Genomic DNA, 27,785 nt, shown 5'->3' with positions numbered 1-27,785 from the left:
AGTGTAGACATTTTAGGAAAGGGAAACCTCACCAGATTTCCAAGTTGGGTATTCATTAGTATGAAAGAATATGATACTTTCTTGTGAGCAAATTTATTTTGGACTAAGGGGATTAAAAGATGTAAGGAAGCTATCGAGAGACCAGAAAGATGAGAAGGACAAGAGAACAAGTCCATAGTGTGGGTAAAATCTACAACCAGATTGGGAGGAGGCTGAGTCATGAAGACAAAATATGTTAGCTTCCTAATTTTCAGGGTGGTCCTGGCACCTGCACTTAAGAGTTAACAGTCATGTTTAGAAGATAAGATGAAAGCAGGAAAGATAAAAACCTAGATCCATACATGGCAAGGTACGTGGTGGACCAAGGTAACAAGGAGAAAGGGAAAAAAGTGGAAGGAAAGGACATCAATATTAAATGGACTTCATTTTACTACAAGTGACACAACCGCAACTCATATTGGCTTAAAAACTAAAAGGGGGTTAAGATACCTAGCTTATAGAACTGTTGTGTAATGGTTGGATCTAATACCCAAATAATATCATCAATAATCTATCAGTCTCCCCCAGTCTCTAATATTTTCATTGCTACATATTAGTTATTTATCCTCAGCCCTCTGGATAGGCAGATGCCACCAGTACTTTGGCCCTGGGGTCCATCCTGCACTAATCACTGTGATTGACACCAAGAGGTGGTCTGCCCCTCCCAATCAGGGGGCTGAGATTCTTGAGGGCTGGGGGTCTGGAAGTGAAAACTAAAACTACTGTTACTTTAAAAGGGGAATAGATGCAGGGAAGGCAGAAACCACAGATTTAAGTCACTGTCCCCTGTGGAGAGTGTTTCCCCAGCAGGTGAGAGGAGTATTTTTCCTGAGCTTTTCTTTCACAGGTGACTCTGGGCCAGGGGCCACCAAGCCAAAGTCTAAGCTGGAGAGCTGTGTAGTCATTACAGCTCCCCACTGTGCTTTTCTTTCCTAATTACCAGAAGGGTGGCTTTTGGAGGACTTGTCCTCTGTGGAGAAGGTTAGCCCCAGCTTGAAATTCTCCTCTGAGCTTGGAGCCTAAAATAGATTTTTCTAGTAGACATTTGAAGCACTTTATTGAGGCAACACCACACCTATTTAATGAAGCCCTGAAAAGGCACCTTAGGTGAAATAAAAGATGAGTTAAATAAAAAATAAAAATAGACTGCTTAAAATAGAATGCATGGCTTTGGACAATCTAAAAAGCCATTAACCTTCTTTCAATGTAAAGTACACAGCTACAAATACTCATAAGTTTAAAATCACAGAAAGAGAAAGAGAGAAGAAAAAACTCCACTTACTAGACAAGACACAATTGTTAATTTTATTTGTGTGTGTATGTGGGGGTGTGCGTGTGTGTGTGTGTGTGTGTGTGTGTGTGTGTGTGTGTAAAAGATCATTTTTTGTATTCTGATTGGTTTTATAATTGCTTTTCCCTTCTCAGTGATAGTGAAACTTGGTTTTGTGACTGTCCAAGGCTGCACTCGGGCAAGCAGTGCCAGTTTGCAACTTGTGAAAGCAACCCATGTAGAAATGGTGCCACCTGTGTTCCTAAATCCGGGACAGACATTGTCTGCCTCTGTCCGTATGGACGGTCTGGTCTCCTCTGCACTGAAGGTAAGAGCTTTTCATTATTGGGCATGAGCACAGGTAGAAGGGGGTGAAGAGGAGAGGAAGTCACTCAGAGAAATCAAGGACAGTACCTGACTGAACAAATCCGTCAAATCCTTTCCCTGGTTCTTTTCAAGTCAGTCAAGACAAGACCCATTAATGGGATGGGTCACTGAGCAGGTATTTCTCATACCCACTGAGTAATTATAAAGGAGGTAATAAGGTTTCCCTGAGTTAGACTACGGAAAATCTCTGTATTATAAAATCTCCACAACATTCTAATACTTAAAGAGTAGCAAGGAAAATCAGAAAAATACATAAAATCAAATTATTTTACATCATGTTTGCAAACTGAGGATATAATATTAACAAATCTATGTATTGTAGACAAGGTGTTCTTATTTAAAGATAACAAAACCCATGACATGGTTATTATATCCCAAGAAACTAAGTCAGAAATACAAGCCATGTTCCTCTCTTTAGGAAAATCCAGTATGTAGAAACCCTTTATTACAAAAATGTACAAGAAGCTACAATATAAGATAAGAAGCAAATTGCCTAAGAATATAACATTTGCTTTGATATACAGAAATAAACTTTGTAAATATTTTCAGAAAGAATTAAAAGTAATTGGTATTAATATTGAATCAACTCAGGATGACTTATTTCATCTTCATTTTCACCATAAAGATAAAAAAAAATGTTTACCCCTTTGACACTAGTGATATTCGTTGCCAAATTTTAGACTAAGGCTCCCAAAGTGAGCACAGACCCTACATCCCGGGAAACACACACAATGACACTAACACATCCAGACTGTGCTGACTCATCAAAAAGCTGGGGCCGCACACCTGTTGGTACAGGTGTGAAAACTGAAACTACAATAAAGAAGAATCCGTGACCAAAAAGTATTGACGGTTTTGATACGTACGTCTTTAAAGGGAACTAAGGAAAGAGACTTGATGCATAGCTGAGAGAGGGGCCCCGCTGTGCGCATGGCAGGACCACGTTAGACGCGAGCTTTACCTTTGCAATGAGCATCATAGACAGATGGAACAGAAGTCTTGCCCTTCCCTATAAAAACCTCATGCTTCTTAGACATAATCATTCCAGTTAGTTAAAAGCTATTGGAAAATATAATTGATGGCAATAAATTTGATTACTAAAGGATAAATCATCAATTTCGCTTCCTGCTTAAAAATGACTGACCATATGAAATAAGAAATGAAGATTTACAAGAATATCTTCATGTATTTACAAAAAAATTCTTATTTATTCCCCTCTCTTAGTCTCATTAGGGTTCCAAAGATGCAAAGATTTATGAATGATTGAGACAGAAAAGATCACACCAAGTTTATTAGGCTCTTTGCCTCAGTGTCAGTAAGAAGAAATTCCTGCATGCTCCCATCCAGAGGAATGTCTCAAAATAATTAGCCTATCCATTAATGTTTCTACAAATGTGCCAGATCCATTTGAGAATTCTGCCCTTATAGAGCTTACCTTCTGACTGAGAAGATAAAAAGAAAATAGAAATGGCTCGAGACACAATATAAATGTTATGAAGAGAATTATGAGGGAAACAAGGATGAAGAGAGTGGCTGGGGAGGGTTGCCAATCTCACCACAAGAATGACTCCAGGAGAGGGGAGGTCAGTGCTGAGGTCTAAAGAATAAGGAGGAAAAACAAGTCTCCAGGCAGAAGGTTCAGAAAATGGAAAAGCCTAAAGAGAGAGCATGAGCCTTTTGAAGAATGAGAGGCGCTTCCACAGCTGACGCACAAGAAGCAAGGCTTAGACTCTGTTTCTGGAGTACTTAGGAAGCCATGGCCGGCGGGTTTCAAACAGGCACATGGTTTATATGTATTTGCTTAAACCATTTTGATTTTAGAGATTGATTTTAGAAGGCTTCTGTCTCTGATCCTGACAAAAGATAATTTTGTCTAAGACAAGGGTGATGGCAGTAGAGAATGAAATAAGTGAACTTGAGATCGGTTCTGGGGACAGAACTGGAAACTTAATGGAAAGGTAAGTGTGAGAAGGGCTGAATCAAGAACAATGGCTGGATTTCTGTTTGTTGGTTCGTTTGAACTAGGTAGATGGTGGCACCCAAATCATTGCTTGGACCATTCAGGTACCAACCTGACCTCCAGGGGGTTGTCCAGAACATGCTGAACATACGTTTACTCATTAGAGAGAAGCATAGAGCAAACCAATTGAGCATGGTTCTTGCCCAGTTACAACCACACATGAGAACAGGCATAGAAAAAACTGAGACTCTCTTTCTTATCTTGGCCTTTTTGTTAATACCAGAGGATTAAAAACTCAGCTTGTTTTATCAGCAATTGTGTTTGCTACATATCACTTTTCTTTCAAATTATAGCCATGTCTGCCATGCTAATGTATTCCTTAGGGGATAATAGAAAATATAATTATGACATTTCCTACCTTGTTGATGTTTCACTGGGGAATTCGTTCCTGGTTGATCACAGCAGTGCTGTTGGAGATGAACACTGGAAATGGAAAGCTCCAGCTGCCTTATTCATAAAGTGCTTGGCTCTCCTCAGCCACACTTCCTGTGGCCTGTTCCTACCAGGAAAAACCTCTTCTTGTTTTCTTAACCACATGTCTTTCTAAAGACAAAGGGGAGACGCTTTCTCTTGTCTCTTGCCCTCTTGTGTCCCTCTATAAATATTTCTTAATTTACCTTCTCCTCCCAACCTAGGTCACTCATTGGACACAGGTTTTGAAGAAAGCAGCACCATCCTGATTGCAAGCCCAGGCCCTGCAATCGGTGTGCTGGGTTCAAATCCCCATTCTCTGCTGACTAGTCAGCAGAGTGATCTCAGGCAAGTCCCTGGATCTCTCAGAACTTCCACTTCAGTGAATATAATAATAGAACCTACCTTAGAGATTCAGTGAGAATTAAGTGAGATCATTCATGTAGAGTACCTAACATGTTACTGATCATATAGAAAATGCTTTTGGAATAAAATAATGCCATTTGCAGCAACATGGATGGACCTAGAGATCATCATACTAAGTGAAGTAAGTCAGAGAAAGACAAATACTACTTATATGTGAAATCTAAAATATGACACAGACGAACTTATCTACAAAACAGAAACAGACTCACAGACATAGAGAACAGACTTGTGGTTGCTTGGGGGTGGGGGGGGGAGGGAAGGACTGGGCGTTTAGGGTTAGCAGATGCAAACTGTTATATAGAGGATGGATAGACAACAGAGTCCTACTGTAGAGCACAGGGCACTATATCCAATACCCTATGATAAACCATAATGGAAAAGAATGTATTATATATATATATATCTGAATCACTTTGCTGTACAGCAGAAATGAACACAACATTGTAAATCAGCTATACTTCAATTTTAAAAATGCTTTGGTTTTTTAAGCGTGTCAAGCCAAGATTCTCACATGCGCAGTAAACTGCCACGTCTTAATGTGGGAGAGGAGGCTGGATCTCCATCCCAGCTAAAAAGGAAACTCTCTAGGATGTCAAAGGAAATCAAAATTAATTTCGTTTTAAGAATTTTTCTAAGTTGGTGACACTCTTCACAGCGCATGGAGGCAAGCCAGGGTATCACAAAATCAGGGAGGAAAGTGGCACCCCAGTGACAGATATTCAGCAGGCTGTTTAAGGACATGATACCTCTGTAAAGCAGCTTAATGTCAGGCTGGCATTTTGTGATGGCATACTTCAAACAAGTGTAACTTTATGTCATGTAAGCTTGTGACTCTTGACAGCATCTACTCTGATAAGATCCAGCTTTTTCTCTCCAACTCAAAAGCTGCTTGATTGCCCAGCTGTTCACATGACCTCAGTATCCTTCCTTTCCCACCATGTTTAAATCCTGTGTTTTCTAGCTCCTCGTTACAAAGACGTGTTGAAAAGATCAAGCCCAATCCCAGAGGGGAGTAAGGAGACAGTAGATTGTGGCCACACGAAAAAGCACTCAGGAAAGTGATTGCACTTGCTCTGGGTTGAATGCAACCCTTGAGAAGTCTGCATTTTCTCTTCTTTAAGAACTGAGGGAATTGCCTTTCCTTTTGTTCAGTGGGAAGGTGCATACCTCCTGCCTTTCACTTTTTTTTCTATCTGTAAAGAAAAAAAATTAGATTGACACATATAAAAAGGCAGCAATTAAAATAAGTACATGTCTCAACATACACCAAAATGCTTGTGACAAGTAGCCTTGATGGACGCTTGCCAACGAATCCACTGGCGCGTGGATTAGCACCTTTCTTCTGTTTATGCAAGAGGCAATTCCAGCAAAGCAAAGTCACAGCTATTGTTCCAATAATTATTACAAGTACTTTGTGTCTATAAGCAAATGAGTCTTTAAAAATATATACAAAAGTATCCAGAAAATATTTTCTGGTGAATGTCTTTCATGAGGTTTATATGTATCTATAATTAATGCTATAATCTTTCTCTAAAGGCATTATGCTTCCTACCGATGATTGGTGTTGGATTTAATTATCTATATGTACACACACACACATACACAAATACATTCACACACACATGCACACACCCATCGATTAAAAACAATGAGATAAAAAGGTATTTTGGGGATTTCCTTGGTGGTGCAGTGGTTAAGAATCCACCTACTAATGAAGGTGGGACACGGGTTGGATCCCTGGTCTGGGAAGATCCCACATGCAGTGGAGCAACTAAGCCTGTGTGCCACAACTACTGAGCCTGCGCTCTAGAGCCATGAGCCACAACTACTGAGCCCTCCTGCCACAACTACTGAAGCCCGCATGCCTAGAATCCGTGATCTGCAAGGAGAGCAGCCACCGCAATGAGAAGCCCACGCACCGCAACGAAGAGTAGCCCCCACTCGCCACAACTAGAGAAAGCCCACGTGCAGCAATGAAGACCCAACGGAGCCATAAACAAACAAACAAACAAATAAATAAATAAAATTTATTTTTAAAATTAAAAGGTATTTTGACTTGGGGAATTATACCAGTTCTGGCAGAGTCTGCTAGTTGTTTAACCAATATATTCTCTCCTTTTTTGTTAATACAGCCCCGATTTTATTAGGAGCAGTAATGTACCCAGCTGAAATGCCTCAGCCTCCCTTAAAGCTGAGTGCAGCCATGGGACTAAATTATGAACAATCAGATGTAAGCCAAAGTATTTCCGAACCTCTGGAAAAACTGCTTAAGAGTGGAATGACCCCTAGCCCTCCTTTCTTAAACCTGGAATGTGGATGAGATGATTCAAATTCCAAAAATCATCATGGATCACAAGGCAACCTTGAAAATGGAAGATACATGCTAGGATAGTGAAGCAAAAACATGAAATAAGCCTAAATCCCTGGTAACTATAAAACTATCACACCAGCCAGGGATTGCCCACCATCAGACTTTTGTTCATGAGGGAGAAATAATCTATTTGGCTTATGCCTCTGTTATTTTGCTGTGTGGTATCTACTATATGTAGTTAAACCTAATCCTTACTAACACAATCAGTGTCAAAATTTCCCCAAACTTTATAACCTGATATGTTTTCTCAAATATTTCTGATTTCGTTCATAAGTTCTTAGACTCCTTTTCAAAGAGAGAAAAAGTAGAGGATTTCTTTTGTTATCTTATTTCATACTATAAGTTTTAATAAATTATAAGTTTATAAAATATATTTTCAGCCCATTATTTTCAAATAATGTATGGACATTATTTCAATATTATAAAAGAAATATCCCAAGGTAAGCAGCAAAATGAAAAACTCTGTTTTTCCAAATTAGACAAATAATTTAGAAAGCAAATTTTAGATCTTACTTATGAAACATTACCCTTCTCTTAAAACTACCCCCATGAGACAATTTCTAACAATCACACTAAATAAAAAATCAAATTCGTTTGTAGATTTTCACATTTCAAATTCTAGTGAGGCATGCATCTGTTATTGTCTGCTTTTAAGCAGAGAACAAAGACTATTCATCGAACTCTTCCTAATTTTTTGCCTCCGGAATTCTGTCAGTAAAGAGCTAAACTCTAACAGCCAATTGTCCCTTCTGCTCATTCCAGGGCTTTGTCATTGTCTAGCAACCTCCCAGAACTCTCCCTCCCAACACTAGCACTTTCTGCTTGTTAAAAATGTCTTTAAAATGGATCGACTATGAACAGAGGCGGAATTGTCTCTCCTGAATGTATTTATGGCAAACTGACTTTGTCAACCGTGTGTGGAAATGTAACCTCTGCAGTTTGTCCTGAGCTCACCAGAGAATTTAACTTTGCAGTTCTGTCAGTCCAGGCTTTCCCACAAAGAGTTGATTTTTTTGTATAAAATGAATACGGTCAGATCCCACCACACCCATCAGGTTATGATCAGTCGGGTTAAGAGCTGTGCAGCTGTGATGCCCCTGCCAGCGACAAGCAACAGAGAACATGAACACGATTGTTGTACATTTAAAAACTCTTCACAGAAAGGGACAATTGATTAGAGTCTGAGTAAATTTATGGTGCATCAGAAACTGCAAAGTCAACATTTTGTAAAGAGGCAATGAAATTTATTGATTATTAAGAATGAAATAAATGGGGAGGGAGGTGCCACTGTGTTATATAAATTGCCCACCACTCTATACACTGGCAGCAGCTATACAGTTCAGGGTTTGTGTTTGTTTGTATTCACAGATGTGCTCATATTTTGTCTTTTCTAATATTTTGTCATCCCATGACTTTGAGCTTGTAAATGGCTTCCTGTGTTCCTTAGGATGAGATAAGAACTGCTTAAAATCATGTACAAACCCAACTGGACAGACCCCCACTTATCCCCAATGCCCCCCTCCAATTCACACTATTTTGTGATTCTCTTGTTTCTTAATTTTTTTATTGAAGTATAGTTGATTTACAATGTTGTGTCAATCTCTGCCTGTACAGCAAAGTGACTCAGTTATACACCTATATGCATTCTTTTTTTAGATTCTTTTCCATTATGGTTTATCGCAGGATACTGAGTATAGTTCTGTGTGTTACACATTAGGACCTTGTTGTTTATCCATTCTAAATACAATAGTTTGCATCTACCAACCCCAAACTCCCATTCCATCCCTCTCCCTCTCCCCCACCCCTTTGGCAACCACAAGTCTGTTCTCTATGTCTACGAGTCTGTTTCTGTTTTGTAGATAAGTTCATTTGTGCCATATTTTAGATTCCACATACAAGTGATTTCATATGATATTTGTCTTTCTCTTTCTGACTAACTTCACTTAGTATGATAATCTCTAGTTGCATCCATGTTGCTGCAAATGGCATTATTCCATTCTTTTTTATGGCTGAGTAGTATTACATTGTATATATGTACAATGTACATATCTTCTTTATCCATTCATCTATTGGTGGACATTTAGGTTGTTCCCATGTTTTGGCTGTTGTGAACATTGCCATGAACATAGGGGTGCATGTATCTTTTTGAATTATAGATTTGTCTGGGTATATTCCCAGGAGTGGGATTGCTAGATCTTATGGTAATTCTATTTTTAGTTTTTTTAAGGAACCTCCATACTGTTCTCCATAGTGGCTGTATCAATTTACATTCCCACCAACAGTGCAAGAGGGTTCCCTTTTCTCCACACCCTCTCCAGCATTTGTTATTTTTAGACTTTTTAATTATGTCCATACTGACAGGTGTGAAGTGATACCTCTTTGTAGTTTTCGTTTGCATTTCTCTAATAATTAGTGATGTTGAGCATCTTTTCATGTGCCTACTGTTCATCTCTATGTCTTCTTTGGAGAAATTTCTACTGAAGTCTTCTGCCCATTTTTCAATTGGGTTGTTTTTGTTGTTGTTGCTGAGTTGTATAAGCTGTTTGTATATTTTGGAGATTAAGTCCTTGTCAGTCACATCATTTGCAAATATTTTCTCCCATTCCATAGGTTGTTATTTTGCTTTTTTTTTTAAATGATTTTCTTTGCTGTGCAAAATCTTGTAGGTCCCTTTTGTTTTTATTTTTATTGCCTTGGGAGACTGACCTAAGGAAACATTGGTACGATTTAAGTCAGGGAATGTTTTGCCTATGTTCTTTTCTAAGAGTTTTATGGTGTCATGTCTTATGTTTAAGTCTTTAAGCCATTTTGAGTTTATTTTTGTGCATGATGTGAGGGTGTGCTCTAACTTCATTGATTTACATGCAACTGTCCAACTTTCCCAGCAGCACTTGCTGAGGAGACTGTCTTTTTCCTATTTTATATTCTTGCCTCCTTTGTTGAAGATTAATTGACCTTAGGTGTGTGGGTTTATTTCTGAGCTCTCTATTCTTTTCCATTGATCATTATGCCTGTTTTTGTACCAATATCACACTGTTTTGATTACCATAGCTTTGTAGTGTTGTCTGAAGTCTGGGAGAGTTATGCTTCTTGCTTTGTTTTTTTTCCCCTCAGGATTGCTCTAGCAATTCTGGGTCTTTTATGGTTCCATATAATTTTTTGGATTATTTGTTCTAATTCTGTGTAAAATGTCATGGGTAATTTGATAGAGATTGCACTGAATCTGTAGATTGCCTTGGGTAGAATAGTCATTTTGACAATATTGACTCTGCCAATTCAAGAGCATGGGATATCTTTCCATTTCTTTGAATCCTTTTTATTTCCTTTATTAATGTTTTATAGTTCTCAGCATACAAGTCTTTCACCACCTTGGTTAGTTTTATTCCTAAGTATTTATTTTTTGGTGCAATTTTAAAAGGTATTGTTTTCTTACATTCCTTTTCTGATATTTCATTGTTAGTGTAAAGGAATGCAACTGATTTCTGAATGTTAATCTTGTGTCCTGCCACTTTGCCGAATTCATTTGTTAGATCTAGTAGTTTTTGTGTGGCATCCTTAGGATTTTTTATATATAGTATCATGTCAGCTGTATATAGTGACTATTTTACATCTTCTTTTCCAATTTGGATAACTTTTATTTCTCTTTCTTGTTTGATTGCTGTGGCTAGTACTTCCAATACTACATTGAAGAGAAGTGGTGAGAGTGGACATCTTTGTCTTGTTTCAAACTTTAATGGGAAGGCTTTCAGCTTTTCACCACTGAGTATTATGTTGGCTGTTGGTTTATTATAAATGGTTTTATTATGTTGATATATGTTCCCTCTATTCCCACTTTGATAAGAGTTTTTATCATGAATGGATGTTGAATTTTGTCAAATGCTTTTTCTGAATCTATCAAGATGATCATGTGGTTTTTGACTTTTCTTTTGTTAATGTGATATATTACATTGATTGATTTGCATTTGTTGAACCATCCCTGTGAACCTGGGATAAATCCTACTTGGTTGTGGTGTATGATCTTTTTTATGTATTGTTGGATTCAGTTTGCTAATATTTTGTTGAGAATTTTTGCATCTATATTCATCGAAGATACTGGTCTGTAATTTTCTTTTCTTTTCTTTTCTTTTTTTTTGTGGTATGCGGGCCTCTCACTGCTGTGGCCTCTCCCACTGCAGAGCACAGGTTCTGGACATGCAGGCCCAATGGCCGTGGCTCACCGGCCCAGCCGCTCCGCAGCATGTGGGATCCTCCCGGACTGAGGCACGAACCCGTGCCCCCTGCAGCAGCAGGCTGACTCTCAACCACTGTGCCACCAGGGAAGCCCCTGTAATTTTCTTTTTTGTTGGTGTCTTTGTCTGGTTCTTGGTATCAGGGTGATGGTGGCTTCATAGAATGTCTTTGGGAGTGTTCTCTCCTCTTCAATCTTTTGGATGTTTGAGAAAAAATGGTATAAGTTATTCTTTGTATGTTTGGTAGAATTCACCTGTGAAGCCATCTGGTCCAGGACTTTTGTTTGCAGGAAGTTTTTTTTATTACAGATTCTATTCAATATTTCACTTCTAGTGATCAGTCTGTTCAAATTATCTATTTCTTCTTGATTCAATTTTGGTGGGCTGTATGTTTCTGGAAAGTTGTCCATTTCTTCTAGGTTGTCAAATTTGTTGGCATATAGTCTTTCTGTTTCTCTTTGAAATGCCAGCCACACACCACACCATCCCTCCCTCAGACTGTGCACTGTGTGAAGGTAGACATCACTTTTCCTGGGCCATCACCACGGTGGTGAAGGGGCCAAAAGTGCCTGCATGTGGCAGGATCTCAAATTCTTGCTGAATTGCAAGTAATTTGAAAGTTCTTCAGAATATTCATCTAAGCTGTTACCCTGAGCCTTCTACTAAACCTATTACTTAGAGGGAAGTCAATAAGTATCTGTCAAATTGAAAAGGTAAACCAGTAAAATAATCAAAGAATGAAGAGTCTAATATGGAACTTTCCAAAAGTGTGTTCCACAGCACACTAGGGCAACAGGAGTGGGTTGAAATGAACTCACATCTATTGGGTGCTTGCTGTATGCCAGGCCCTCAGCTAAGCACTTACTTTACATATTCCTACATGATCCACATAATAACCCAGGGAGACATGTCATTATTCATCATGCAGATAAGGAAATTGAGGCTCAAAGAATTTAAATAACTAGTCAACAGTGATATAGTTTGTGAGTGGTGGGTAGATCTGGAACCAGAGCTCTCTGACTTCAGCCTTTCTTTAAAACATTGTGTAGTTTTATAATGTCCCCTTTTGGGAACTCACAGTGTGTAGTCACACAACAAAGACTCTGAGAAGTTGTACAATAACACAGCACTCTTCTTTCTCACAGAACAAGCCTTTCACAGAATATACTGGAGTGGTTCCCAAAGTGGTATATGCACACTCCAGTGTGGTATTGGAAGAAAATATTACTCCCCTTTTTTAATGTCAGTCTTTTAATTTGTTTTTTTATGCTTTATGATGTCCACATTATATTAATATATGTATATAATTTAAATAAATAATATATATGACCCATGATCACAGAAGTTTAGAGACCACCGATTTAGCACTTCCCTTTCAAACATGGCCTGAAATTTTTATTCATTCCACTGACTTCATGAAACTAACTTGGAGAAGCTGATTTCAAATTACCCTTGAAATGCTTGGGATATATAATATATAAAATGTATTATATGATTCCATTTGGTTGACATTGTTAGAGGAAACAATGGAGTGGCATATTCGAAAGCTGCTTATTCTTGTTCTTAAAGTCCTTTAAAACAACCCACTCCCCCCAATACAAGTTACTTAAATTTGCATCCTCTAAGCTCATGCTTCCTGAGCTGTGGAAAAGATAGTAGGAAGACCCTGGGTGCAGGGCAGAGTGACTGCATCCTCAGCTGATACCAACAGCAACCTCACTGTGGGAAGTCAAGGGCATTCTATGGAAATGTGTCCCTCTGAGAAGGCTTTCCCCAACATAAACATCCAGGTAAGACCCCTTAGGCCTAAACTGAACAGAATAAGTTTAAGTGGAAGCCATTCTTCCTTCTCTGCATCACAATTCAATAAAAATCTGAAGTGCTTAAAATTCTATTATGCATTTATCACTCAGCATTCTGTTTTGTTACAATTTTCCTCAATGAGTCAATGACTTGATCCTTGCTTTCTTCTTGGTCCTTTTACCAAATGATGACCCTTCAATACTTTAAGTTTCCAAAGAAATACTCAACTTTGATAAAGTTATAGTTCGCATACTTGATAAGATCAACTAAACCTGAAAAGATTGATACCTTCAGATAGATGATTTTCCAACTCAGATAAATAAACAGTTTCTTAGAGAAAAACACTAATCCAACAAGGTAGTGTTTTAGAAAGTGTAGCAATTACTGTAGAATTGATTAATCAAAATAATTAAACCAGTAATTCCAGTAAACTCATGACCTACATCTGGGATTAAATGACTTGGCCAATGGGGTCTGGGATTCCTATCATTACACATTTGTAAGACAATTATTAAATTGGGGAATAATGAGAAAAAATAGAGAGGGAGAAAGAGAATAGTTCTGAAAATTAATTACAGCTTGTAGCCAAATCCCGACATCATATGTACCTATGTTGCATTAAGGTTATTCAATGTATCTGACATCTGCTTGCTCTCCACAATTATGAGAGTTCTATATACCTTCCCTTGCCTTATCCTACCCCTACTCTTGAGAAATTAAGGATAAATCCAAAGACAAAGATAAGCAGAGTTAAATGATCCCAATTTGGCTGTGATGATGTTTTCATAAACCCTGAATCTAAATGTGAACTGCAAATGGGAATTATAAACACTCGATATCAAAAGCATGTTCACATCTCAAAATGTATGAATTACTTAATATGAACAATGGTTCCTGAAAGGCTATTTGAGTCCTTATTTTCCTAAGGAGAGCATGATGTAAGGATTACTAAGAACTGGGCTTCCTATTCATTTCTGAAATTAAAAATCTGAAGAGCAAACAAGAATAACTTACAAAAGCTCATCTATTTGTGTATTTTAACTTCTTTTTTCCTATGGGCTAAACAATAAACAAATAAAGGTATATTTTTGATTCCTTTTTTCTACTGATGGCACCTTGGTCCTGAGTAAGGGGTTTGCTGGGAGTGAATTAACTCTTTCCTGCCTCTGACTTTGGTCATTAGAGCATAACTGGTGTGTCCATGGCTTGTAAAGTTCTTTGAAAGTCAGCATTTATTGCCCGTTTCGATTTGCATCCATAACTTAACACCTGGCACGGAACATCCAATCTTTTCCAGAAGTCTATATATTGTATGACTTAGTCCCTCAAATGACATTTTGTAATTTGCTTTGCCATTCTAAAAGGGCCAAAGGTATTTTTGAATCTCATCTTTTTTGTTCTTGTGTATTAAATCAACTTGAAATTGTTAAAGTGAGACTCTTTCTGCCCCAAGTCTTGAAGCTCTAGAGAAAACAAAGCTGTCATCAGGGTGAGTGGCTGATAATTCTGCTCATTGGAGTGTATCCCTGTCAGTCTCCAGGTAGATGGCTTAACATACACCTTGTTGACAGCAAATACCAAAGGGGGACAAAGCAGGAACATCACTGTGGCTGCCTTGTCCAGTTAGTCCCCAAGTCCTTGCCAGCCCTGCTATCTTAACCATGATAGCACTGAGTTTTCCTGGGATTGCTATATCCACTGCATTTGAAGTTGACTGCCTGTGTAAGCTTTAAAAATAGAATGTTGGGCTTCCCTGGTGGCACAGTGGTTGAGAGCCCACCTGCCGATGCAGGGGACACGGGTTCGTGCCCCGGTCCGGGAAGATCCCACATGCTGCGGAGTGACTGGGCCTGTGAGCCATGGCCGCTGAGCCTGCGCGTCCAGAGCCTGTGCTCCGCAACGGGAGAGGCCACAAAAAAAAAAAAAAAAAAAAAAAGAATGTTGAAGAAATGTATATTTCAGAGGGCTTTTTGTCTGTGGGTTGTAAAAATGCCTTCACAGTGCTGCTGCCTTCTTGCCTCCATCATACCTCTCTCCTCCCTGACTTGTGATAATAAATGAATACTTCTGAGAATCTTCAGGATCGTGGACTGAGCTACTGGATTTTAATCTCAATCAGTATAGCAAAAGGAGGATGGAAATCTTCAACGGCCATTTCTCCCACAGGTTATGATAATTAAGGAATTACACAGTTTTCCTTCCTGGAAATCAAAGGACTTAAGGTGCCTCTCTAAAAACATCGAAAAGCCTTTTTAGTTATTCAAGTCTTGCCCTGTCGGAATAGGAGAATATCAGAACACAAAGGGCTGCAAATTTATGGGTGTCTTAAGCAAAGTCTAATTATAACTTGAAAAAAAATATCCCCTTGATAAATGTCTATTTCCAGAGAAGCAGCTCTTGTAGAACAAACTTACAAATGATTATATCCCAAACGTGCTACTTGGTAAAATTGAAAAGAAGTATTGCTCAAAGCCTTCTTAGGTATAGAAAGCAAAAGAACAACATCTCATTTTTTCACCCTCCTTTCTTTCGAGTAGAGTAGGGTACTGCATTTTAGTCAATGAAAGCATTCTTTTAACACCTGCATGCTATTAATTAATGAACTTCGCCATTTAATCAAGCTCAGATATTATTTTTTTAACTAAAAAATCCTCACATCACTTTACAGCTGACATATTGAAATTGACAGTGTTGGAGAAGAGAGCTGAGTTTAGGTCCAGGATGGGGAATGGCCAGCTGTGTGACCTTCAGCAAGTCCTTCACTGCACTTTACTTTAGACAGTCATCCTCTTCTTCAATTTTTTTTTCTTTTCTTTGCGGTACACGGGCCTCTCACTGTTGTGACTTCTCCCGTTGTGGAGCACAGGCTCCAGACGCACAGGCTCAGCAGCCATGGCTCATGGGCCCAACCACTCCACGGCATGTGAGATCTTCCCGGACCGGGGCAGGAACCCGTGTCCCCTGCATCGGCAGTCGGACTCTCAACCACTACGCCACCAGGGAAGCCCTTTTCTTCAATTTTTGAATTCCAATCAGAACCCTTAGATTTACAATAAGAAAAATGAATTATGAGTTACTCCTACTGATTCAAATGCAGTTTTATTTGGTGTCACCTTCATTACAAGTCACGACAGTTCACAGAATGGCTAAGAGTTAGTAGGGATGGAGTGCTTGCAATTGAGAGCTTTGTACAGGATATCTCATTTAATCCTCAAAAGAGCACAAAAAGCAGCTATTATTACTATCCCAATTTTATAGATTGAAAGTTAAATAAGGTAAATAACTAGCATGAGGAATGGCCAATTAATGGCAGAGCTGTAATCAGAACACTTAACTGTCTATACGGCCTGCATCCTCTCCTTTTATGTTACTTATGTTACTCTGAATCCCATGAATATGCCTCAAATACACAGATTCAGTTACACAGTATTTAAAGCAAAATCTACTCATGGAAGTTATTCCTTATTATTTTAACAGAAACTGAAATAATAATTGTTTTCTTAAGAATAATATCTCAAGTATAAAATTGTGAACGATTGGTCAAGCCTCACCACATGATTAAAATGTTATCTAAACAAACCTAGGCACTTGGGGAGATGTGTTCATTATCAATGATGGTTTGTCCCATTGGCACAGGTATTTATTAGATTTGACATCAATATACTTTACTGTTCTTAGCTTTAGAAATTATATGGCAAATTATGAGATAATAAATATGGTTTAATTATGTTATTTTAATTATAAGAAAACATTGTAAGACAACATTGTTGTTGTCTGAGTAGAATGGGAAAAAATTGACCAAATTCAAGTCATATTTAGAAGTAGATTCTATAAGACTTACTGATAGCCTGCATTGGAAGTGAGGAGAAGAAGGGATTAAAAACTGGCTCTGAGATTTTTCAATTGAGCCACTTAGATAATAGAATGCTTTACTGAAACGTGAGAAGAAAAAACTTGGGATGGAAATAGTTTAGTTTTGCTTCAGACATCTGTAGAATGTATAAGTGGAGATGTCAAGGAGTCAGTTGGTTGTTTCATTTTGCCTTAAAATAAGAGGCTTGGCCCACAGAAATAAAGTTGGGGGCTGTCAGCACATAGTCTTAAACTCCTGAAAATACATAAAATCACTCATGAAGAGAATGCAGAGAGAGCTACATGCTGGGAGCTACACCATTTAGAATTTAGGTAAAGAAGAAAGAGGAGAAAAGAAATGGAGATTGAGAAGATTTGGTCAGAGAGGGAGCAGAAAACCTGGAGAGCAAGGTGTCACAGAGGCCACCACGGTCTGCTTTCCAGGGAAGAAGGCTTCACCAGAGCCTTATCTCATCTGGAAGGTGGTGTGCTTCCTACCTCAGCCTCACCAGCTTTCCCATCTCACCTAAGGAGGAAAATGAATCTCAGAAACATTTGTCAAAGTCATAGCCCAGGAGCACAGCCTCCTCCTGAAAGACTAGGAGGTCATCATGAGATCACAGAACCCTTCCATCCACGCCCATAACCACACACCTGGGCTCCAGGACAGCAACAGGGGTCACCACTGAAAGGACTGCAAGATGCACTCTCCTTGGAGAGAACCAGAGTCAACAGAGAGGACAAAATCACAGACACTAGAGGAATTGGAAGCCTCTGGCATCTACAGCTTCAGGGAACATTAAATACAGCCCACCTCCTAACCAGATTAGTATCAAACTTCACACTAAAATCCTTTACCTTAATTCCTATTATGTGATACATCATGTCCAGCTTTCAACAAAAAATGATGATGCTAAAAGACAAAAAAAAAAAAAAGAAGAAGAAGAAGAAAGCAGAAAAAGAAAGAAAAGAAACACATTCTGAAACAAGCATCAGAACAAGACACAGATATTACACAGAAACTTGAATGATCATACACAGAATTTTTTTAAAAAATCAGTAAGACATAAACAGCACTTTGAATCATAGAGGTACTAAGAGGGTGTGATGAACCACTTCATGTCAATACAGCTGAAAAATTATATAAAATGCGTAAAATCTTAGTAAAACACAATTAATTAAAACCAGAAAAATAACAAACATGAATAGTCCTGTGACTAAATTCCTAACTAAAAATCTTCTCACTGAGGAAACTCACGTGCCTTCACTGATGAAGTCTTCTGATTATTTAAAGAAGAAATAGCACCAGTCTTACACAGATTATTCACATGAATAAAAAAGAGGGAAAACTTTCCCATGAGGCAAGTACAATTTAGATATTAAATTTGACAAGAAAAATAAGTGACAGGCCAGAGGTAAATATTGAAGTAAAATCCTAAACAAAATAATAACAAGCATAACCTAGCAATTCTTACTTTGGAAGATGATTACACAGAAAAAATGAATTCACTAGATGAGCTGTACAGTTTCGATTTGTAAGCTTGTCTGAGTTATAGTTCAATAGAAAGTTAAGTACAAGAAAAATTAGTTTTCTAAATTTTTAACCTTTGCCTAGTCAGAGGGTGGAGTGCCATTTGTAATCACTTACAATTTTTATATATTTCCTCCCTCTCTTGCATCTTGTTCAGAACTCAGTCTGGACAAGTATATGCCACCTCAGGGTCACAAAGATAACCGGCCTCATTTCAGATGAACGACTGAAGTTTTGCCCATGTAGCAAGAAAAATCAGCAACAAAATCCTCCACTCAGAAGAGAAAATCTTCAACAATTTGAAAACTGGTTTTAACTTCACCAGGACGCTAGAGGATAAGGTGTGTGTGGACAAGTAGAAAAACAAAGACATAACTGGTTGCAACAAAAGTTATGGTAGTTCCAGAGCATGTTCAGATGTGCTGCTCTTTTTTATAAAATATTTCTATACTTTATCTCAAATTATTGTCAGTACAATACAACTGTCAGTATTATCAATGAATATCGATTGAATGCCACATGTGACTTGATAGAATGCCATAGAATCAGATGCCACAGGGAATACAAAACAAATGCAGCCTTTACCCTCAAATTTACTGTTTTGAAAGGTAGGGATGGAGTGAAAAGAGGAAAAAATTCTTGTCGTTTAAAAAAAAAAAGGAAAGAATGATACAAGGCCTAGTTACACCAAAGGACTATTCATCTTCATGTTCCTCAGAGTTATTAGGTGCTATGATTTTCACGTACTGTGTTAGTAGACTAATAAATATTTCCTAGTGAATTGCATAAAATTCGTGTGCCATGAGGGATATTTGTGCATATCTGAGGTATATGTTTCATTCCCCAAGCAACAGAGAGCCCAATGGATCTGATTGCTCCGTTGCTCTTTTGAAAATTTCTTCTAGCTATCTTCACAATTGCCCCTTAGCCTCTTTTCCATGGTAATTATACGTATGATTTTTTGGAGAGGTAAATGCACTTGACATTTTCTTCCCACTTTTTAGAACAATGACTATCACCATTGTTTAGCATTAATTTCTGATATAACATGTTTATTTCATTGTTGTTCACTTTTTTCCTTCTTGTTCCTACATTAAACAAACATCTATTATTTCTTAGAAATTTCACACTCCTAATTAGGGCCTTTGTTTTGCCAATAATTTATGTGAATCTTTATCCTTTTTTCATTTTGTTAGAGGTTTTATATTCTTTTTGCAAAAGACAAATTTTTTACATCTTATGCTCCCCCAAAAGCATACAGAATTTATCTTTCCTTAGAAAGACATCAGCAGAAGGAAATTTTCTATCAGTGGAATTACTGGGTCACTAGTATGCTCATATTTAATTTTGAAAGCTTTTACCAAACTGCCCTTTAAACAATTAATACTCCCACCAAAACATGAGAGAACTTTCCTCAAAACTTTTTAATCACATGGGATAAAAGGATGCTCTCACCAGTTTTGATTCGCATTTCTTTATCTATAGGTGTGGTTGATCTATGTGTTTATTGAGCATTTGTATTTCACTGTAAATCTTCTGTTCGAATTTTGTGCCCATTCTCACTTGAGTGAGATGTGTGCTGGAGTTGTCATTGTTAACAATACAGTAGGTCCCCTACATATGAAAGAGTTCAGTTCTGAGAACATATTGGTAAGTCCAATTTGTTCATAAGCCCAACAAAGTTAGCCTAGGTACCCAATCAACACAATCAGCTATATAGTACTGTACTGTAATAGGTTTATAATAATTTTCACACAAATAATACATAAAAAACAAACACAAAAAATAAAGAAAACATTTTTAATCTTATAGTACAATATCTTGAAAAGTACAGTAGTACAGTACAACAGCTGGCACACAGAATCTGGCATCCAGTCAATAGGCAAGAAGAGGTACTGACTGGAGGAGGGAGAGGAGGTGGGAGATGATAGAGCTGAAGGATCATCAGCAATAGGAGATGGAGGACAAGCTGCAATTTCACTCACGCCTGACGTTGATGACACAGGTTCTGGTTCCTTCCTGGAACCAGATGCATATTCATATTTTTGAAAGTTCTCCACTTGAAGATTTGTATGTAAAGGAATTACTGTAGCTTGAAACCAACCATGTAGGAATATCTACAGTGTGAAAATCAATTAAAGCTGCAAATAAGAGTTTCCCTCACCAAGCCCCACCCCTGCAGAGACCTGGCTGGGAAATGTTTGCAGGGTAACTGCTGGATTAAAATATATATCCCTACAAAATCCTGTATAGGAATATTCATAGTAGAATCATTCATAATAGCCAAAAAAAAAAAAAAAAAAGGAAGCCTCAAATATACACTCAAATATACATCAACAGGAGAATGGATAACCAAACTATGGTATATCCACAAAGTGAAATCCAATTGTCTTTTGACTTTGTTTTTCCACATTTTTGGCATAAAGAAGATTTTTGAGTTTTAAGTAGCCGAATGTATTACTCTTTCTGCTTCCTTTATTATGTCAAGTTTAGAAAGATTATGAATAGATTGACCAATGCTTTTTATTTCTAAAGCTGTTATGGTTTCATTTTTTAATTTAATTTTTTATCCAGCTGGAGTTTTTTTGGGATATGGAGGAAGTTAAAGAATCCTCCTTTATCCTAATTATTAGTTTATCATACTGCTTATTGCATAATGGTTTTTCTCACTAATCTGAAAAGCCACTCTTTTTTTTTTTTTTTTTTTTTTTTTTTTTGCGGTACGCGGGCCTCTCACTGTTGTGGCCTCTCCCATTGTGGAGCCCAGGCTCCGGACGCATGGGCTCAGTGGCCATGGCTCATGGGCCCAGCTCCTCCACGGCATGTGGGATCTTCCCGGACTGGGGCACGAACCCGTGTCCCCTGCATCAGCAGGCGGACTCTCAACCACTGCACCACCAGGGAAGCCCTGAAAAGCCACTCTTATATTAAAAATCTCCCAGGTGTATTTGTGTCTTATTCTGGAGTTTTAATGTATGCCTGCATGTATTTCAATTAAAATCACAATGGAATGGTAAAATAATTCAGTGGGAATTGACAAGTTTAGCATATTAAAACTTCCCCTTCAAGAACACCATTTGTATTTCTTCTTACTAGAGACTTATTTTGTGTCCCTCAATGACTAAAATTTTCTTTATTTTGAACTTGCTTATTATAAGTTATACTTATATTGTAAATGGAAGGGAGAGGGATTTGGGAAAGTTACCTTCCTTTGTTTCCAACTCCAGTCTGTCACATGTGACGTGTATTCTAAGGTTGATAGGTAACTTAATGAAAGTAGGGTCCTGAGTTCTAAGGAGACACCAGCAGGGTAGATTTAACTATTTATTGTGATTTCTTCCTTATGCATCAAGAGCCTGGAGATCAGCATCTGATGCAAAATTGGAACAAAATAGATCCAGGAGAAAAATAAAACATAAGAATTTAGTACTGGGTGTGGAGAAAAGGGAACCCTCTTGCACTGTTGGTGGGAATGTAAACTGATACAGCCACTATGGAGAACAGTATTGAGGTTCCTTAAAAAAATTAGAATAGAATTACCATATGACCCAGCAATCCCAGTACTGGACATATACCCAGAGAAAACCATAATTCAAAAAGACACATGCACCCCAATGTTCATTGCAGCACTATTTACAATAGCCAGGTCATGAAATCAACCTAAATGCCCATCAACAGGTGAATGGATAAAGAAGATGTGGTACATATATATAATGGAATATTACTCAGCCATAAAGAGGAATGAAATTGGGTCATTTGTAGAGACATGGATGGACCTAGAGACTGTCATGTAGAGTGAAGTAAGTCAGAAAGAGAAAAAAATATATAATATATTAATTCATATATGTGGAATCTAGAAAAATGGTACAGATGAACTGGTTTGCAAGGCAGAAATAGAGACACAGATGTAGAGAAAAAACATATGAACACCAAGGGGGGAAAGCCGGGGAGTGATGGATTGGGAGATTGGGCTTGACATATATACACTAATATGTATAAAATAGATAACTAATAAGAACCTGCTGTATAAAAATAAAATAAAATTCAAAAAAAATTTAAAAAGAATTTAGTACTGATATTAAGAAATTAGAAAAGTAGAATAATATGAATAAAAATAACTTAGGAAAAGGGAATTTGTTAAAGAGAAAGTTGAAAGAAATAAAATAGAACTGAAGACAAAAAGTTAAAATATAAGAAGTACTCATTTTAAGATATAAAATACCTAAGTGAACAGAAATAAATTTTAAAAAGGGAACTGATGTAGCTGAAATAAATAAAATATAAATAAAACAAAGGATAAAAGACCTTGGTTTTTTGGTAAAGCCAAAAAAATTAAATCCCTCAAGAGTCTGATTTTAATTTTTACTTTAGTAAAAGGTTAAAAATACTACTCCTAATCTCATTCCTAACGAGAATGTGACATGACCATAGATAAAGAAGAAATTTAAAAAAAAATAAAATATGTATATCCTTTGCAAACAACCTTTAAAACTAAGAGAAAATGCATGTTCGTCTATCAAACTATAATTATCCAAACTCGCCCAATGAGTGAAAAATAAATTTTTAATTACTATATTAGCATCTGGAAAGTAATTCAATATTTACTACTTTAAAAGTTACTTCAGTAATATGCTATTATAGGTATTCTATCTTATCTATCAAGAACAGACTGTTTAAAGCTTACTTTATTCCAAACCATAGAAAAAGGCGAATGCTTCTGAATTCATTTTATTAAGCTAGTGTGACATTAGTACAATAAAAGTAGAAACCAATCAGACTAAATTACTTTAAAGGCAAAAAAAAAATGCTATATATTAGCAAATATAATCCAACAATGTACCAAAACATTATATATTATGATTAAGTTAAGGGTAACTTAATACCAGGAAATTTATCAATATAATTCAAAATCAAATAAATAAACTAAAGGGAACTATTTTATGATCATATCAATAGATACCAAAATGTCACTTAATAGGTTCACATAAGGCATTCAATCAAGTTCGACAGATGTGCTTTATTGTTTTATCATTCATAAGGACATTAGCAGGTAGAAATAGAAACTAAAAATGGAATAAAAATACAAAAATTTAATGAAGCCTAGCTTAAGACAAAAAGTATGTATTATTCCTAATAGGGAAACACTAAAACCTCTTTAAATCAGAGCTTGACAAGGATGCCTACTCTTACTATTATTATTCACCATTGTCTTGGATGATCCAAGCAAATGCAATGAGAAAAAATACTATACAATCAATATTAACACTAGAAAAGGAGATACAAATCAATTTCTTGTTGGTATCATTTAAATGAGAAAATCTGGGGTCGTCACTATTTACAAGACAAAAAATAAAAATCAGTAGCTTTTCTTCACAATAGCATCGGCATAAAGTTACTTCACTTGGTCCTCTTTCTCCTTTGAAAGTTATTCAGTGATGTTGGTTCTTCCTTTCTCCTCAAATGAAGTTTAGACATGGTCTTTCTTGGGTCACAAAACATCAGTTCCACTTACTAACTAGGTTGTCCATTTTTATAGGGTTGGCAAATCTTCTATCTGCCTTAGACTTCAAGCTTTTTCCTCCCCCATTTGGGACCAAGTCAGAGAGAAACTCTAAAGTCAGAGAAAAGAGAACTGTAAACACTTCCACCCTTGTTCCACTAACTGCAGTTCCTGACGGCAGGACGTGGAGCTCGGGGAGGGGCAAGGAGACTGGAAACATCTCTCTTGACTGACAGGGTTCAGTTGATTTAGCTTTGCTGATCTCTGGATTGGGCAGATGTTAAAGCCAATCATGTCTTGTGGGGCAATTTCATGGGTTATCCATCGCTGGTAATTTCTCATCAGCAATTTTCTTTGCCCTGGAAAAGGCATCTTCTTGTTGATTGTACCTCTAGCAACCTAGTGACATCTCCAGCTCTCCCTGTTGTGGGCTCTTCATCTCTTGAGGTGCTTCTTTTGGTCAGAACTTAAGACAAACACCTCAGTGTCTCTGTCCCACACGACCCACATCAGATCCAAGGGAAACATGTGCATCTCCTGTCTCTGCAAGCCCTGGGAGCCTTACCCTTCCCAGTCAACAGTCAGGCTCTCACTTGCTCCCCACTCAGTGCAGCACCTCTTAGACTTTCCAGGCTGGAGTCTGTCCACCACGCCCCCACCTCAAACATCAGGAACTCACACTGAGCTCTCCAAGCTGTGTCCCCACAGCGCCTTCTCTTGATTTTAGGTGGAAAGGTGAGGGGTAAGGCTTACACCCTTAATGACATGAGGAATTTGAGTCACCAGCTGGTTGGCAGCCCCTGCTTTGTAAATCCTGGTCACCTCACTGTCACGTGTCATTCCTATCTTCTTGGTTTTCAACTGGAACTTATATTTTAATATCCTTTTGTGCTAGCAAAACCTACCTATATGTAGAAACTAAAAACAAAATTTGCACTCACAGATGTGACCAAAAACATCACAAAATACTTAGATTAAATTTGGTGAGAAAGCTCCAGGACTTAGATCTAGGAAATTATAAAACCTTAATGATGATAAAATGATACATGAATGGCTAGAAAAAATCACCACATTCCTAGATGAGAAGAAAATACAATAAATATCAATTTTCTCAAACATAGTATATAAAAAATGTTTAATACCAATAGTATTTCAAAGTTTGTGATCTTGATATAGAACAATATATACAATAGCCACTCATTAATAACCAGTAAAAATATTAAAAAAGAAGAAATGTAAGGGAGACTTCCCTTGGCAGAAATAAGAACACAGATTAAACACTATCATTATCAATATGGTACTGCCCTAGTAGGATACAAGTAGATCAGTAGAACAAAGAGAAAACCCAGCAAAAATAACCCAGTATATATGAGAATGCAATAGATGACAAAATTGCTGTTTTATTCAACTGTGAGGAAATGTAATAAATGAGGCTGGCACAACATATTCTCCAACTGGGAAAAAATTAAGTTGAGCCTCTCTTACAATATGTACTAAAACAAAATCCAGAATTATTCAAGACAAATATAAAATATAAATTAGTAAATATTTTAGAAACAAATCTTGGAAACTACCTGTGCAATCTAAGGATGAGGGAAGGGTTCTTAATCAAGACAGAAAATTCTGGACAGAAAATATTTGAATAATATTTTAAAAATAAACTTTTAAGTTGCAAAGGTATCACATCTAAAGTCAGTAGAAAAACAGTAGATTTGGAGAAACTATTTGCAATATGACAAAGGATTAACATAACACTGAAAGAGCTCTTAAGAATTGTCAAAATAAACTCAAAAGAAAAATGAGTAAAGGGTATTAACAGGTATTTCACTGAAGGTTGCACAGATAGCCAAAAAATAAAAGGTGCTCAAACTCACTAGTAATCAGGGAAATGCAGTTGAAGTAATATCTAGACAAAGGACTCTCATCAGATGTCAAAACCTAGAAAGAGCAGTGACACATATTACTGAAAGGTATGTGAGAAAAATATTGCACATATTTTTGGGTGGAAGAAACAAGAATCATTAGAGGATTTTAAGATGCAATCTGGCAGCACATGGAAATGTCTATGGCAGAAGAATCAGAGGCCATGCAAGGCGTCAACATTGATTTTCCCTAATAAGAGTGATTTCAGAAGTGGCACTTCTGAATTCTTATTTCCCAATGGCTGCAAACAACCCTGACCCAAGACGTGGTCTCAGGGCTTTAGGGTGACTACCCTGCCACCAGTGGCAGGTCATGGTGGTGGCAAGAATTTGTCCTACTGTCCTGATTACTTGTTCTACTGGTCATGTTTCTTCCAGCATTTCTATTGATGAACTTAGTCAACACAGTATAAAGCATCATGATATCCCACACAATGTTATTTCTAATCCAGAGACTTACTTTACAGAGAAAGAAATCAAGCAATGGCAGATACTGGTCTTATTATGAAACCCATCATCCAAAACCTACTGGCCTTTCAGAATGGCAAAATAGTCTGTGATGACACCACCTGGGCCACTTTTCAGGATCATGATGTTGTCCTGAAAGTTGCCATGGGTGTTTTGAAACAGTAACTGATGCCCCAGCACTCCGTCTTCTGCAGATTAGTACCACGTGCTACACAGATTCAGTACCATGGGGCAGCAGAAGGGCGGTCCCTCTCATGGTTATCCATGAAGACCCACTCACAACTTCTCCCCTCGCCATGACTCTGAGCTCTACTAGCTCAGAAGCTTTGGGCATCCAAAGGAGAAAAGCTCTTACCAAAAAACCCAGCAATGGTCCCATTGAGTTAAAACAACAGCCACCTCCATTTTCAGGCTCTTCATGTAAGTACACCAGCAGGTACAAATGATGTTGGCTTCAATCAAAGGAGTTGCACAGAGTGCCCACAGCTGCTTGGGATAAAGCAGAAAATAAGACTGGTTAACTTCTGCCTTTGTGGACCTTTCATTCCAAGGTTGGGTGAGAAATTCTGGTGACTTGTTAGAAGATAATGAGCACCCTGGGAAAGCCAAACAAACAAACAAAACACTAGAGAAGGAAAAGGAGAAAGGAAATGCCAGGGAGGGAACCAGGGAGTTTTATTAGACTTAAAGATGTTTTTGATGGCTGGACAACACACTTAGACGGATGAGAGGCAGAACTTCTGGTTGCTCACAGCCCTAAATGGGAGAAGGCTGCTGTGAGGGCCATGTATGTGCTGTACTGGGGACAGGGTGCCTGCCAGCCGGAGCTGTAGGGGGCCACTTAGGTGTGACAGGGGTGGAGAGTGGGGTCAGCTAGGTTTTGGGGACTCCCGTGGATTGGTTAATTGAGTGACTTGTGGGATCCAGAGCAGAGTAGCTGACCCTACTCTCTGGGATGGGGTCCCCAACTATCAGAGTGATTCGTCACAGTCTGGACAACAACATGGGAAGTATTGGGGGGGGGCGGGTAAAGACTTAGCTGCTCAAGAAAGGCACTGACCATTCTCTAACCAGGCCTCAACACTGGGTCAAAAGGGCATTTTTAAAAATTCTATCACACAGGGGCAGGGTGCAATTAAACACAGTGGACAGAGCAGGACAAGGCAGGCCTCCCTGAGAAGGGGAGGGCCGAGCACACACTGCAGGTGGGCACACACAGGCATCTGGCAGGACTCAGGCAATCCTCTAGGTCAAGGAAGGTGTGAACGTGGATAAGAAAAAAATCACGTCTTTTTACGAATCCCCACAGAGATTTAACAAATCCTGTTATGAATTGGGATCAGCAACAAATCACTGCAGTACCATTAGCACCTGTTATTTTTGTCAGCAAGGGAAAATCAGATCCCTCTTACATTATGTTACATTTTATACTATATTAAAATATTTTTGTGCTCCTCAAAATTTGAAATTGCTGTAGTTTATTTTACCTGCTGCTAGATCTTGCTATATAAATGCAGTGTGAAAGAAGCATAATTTCATTTCATTACAAAAGTGTT

General features: G+C 37.9%; 1 protein-coding gene across 1 annotated transcript in view; it reads left to right on the top strand.

The window, feature by feature from the left end:
* Positions 1-27,785, top strand: part of EYS (eyes shut homolog) — a 1,685,417-nt gene that overhangs the window by 1,535,120 nt on the left and 122,512 nt on the right. Inside the window, exon 34 of the mRNA XM_033867388.2 lies at positions 1,465-1,637. Within this exon, the coding sequence (XP_033723279.1) occupies positions 1,465-1,637 (173 nt within the window). The remainder of the gene's footprint in view (positions 1-1,464; positions 1,638-27,785) is intronic.

The sequence above is a fragment of the Tursiops truncatus genome, chromosome 12 (assembly GCF_011762595.2).
Source record: "Tursiops truncatus isolate mTurTru1 chromosome 12, mTurTru1.mat.Y, whole genome shotgun sequence".
NCBI classification, from domain to species: Eukaryota; Metazoa; Chordata; class Mammalia; order Artiodactyla; family Delphinidae; genus Tursiops; species Tursiops truncatus.
The sequence above is the reverse complement of the archived record's forward strand: the minus strand, read 5'-3'. Positions and strand labels throughout refer to the sequence as shown.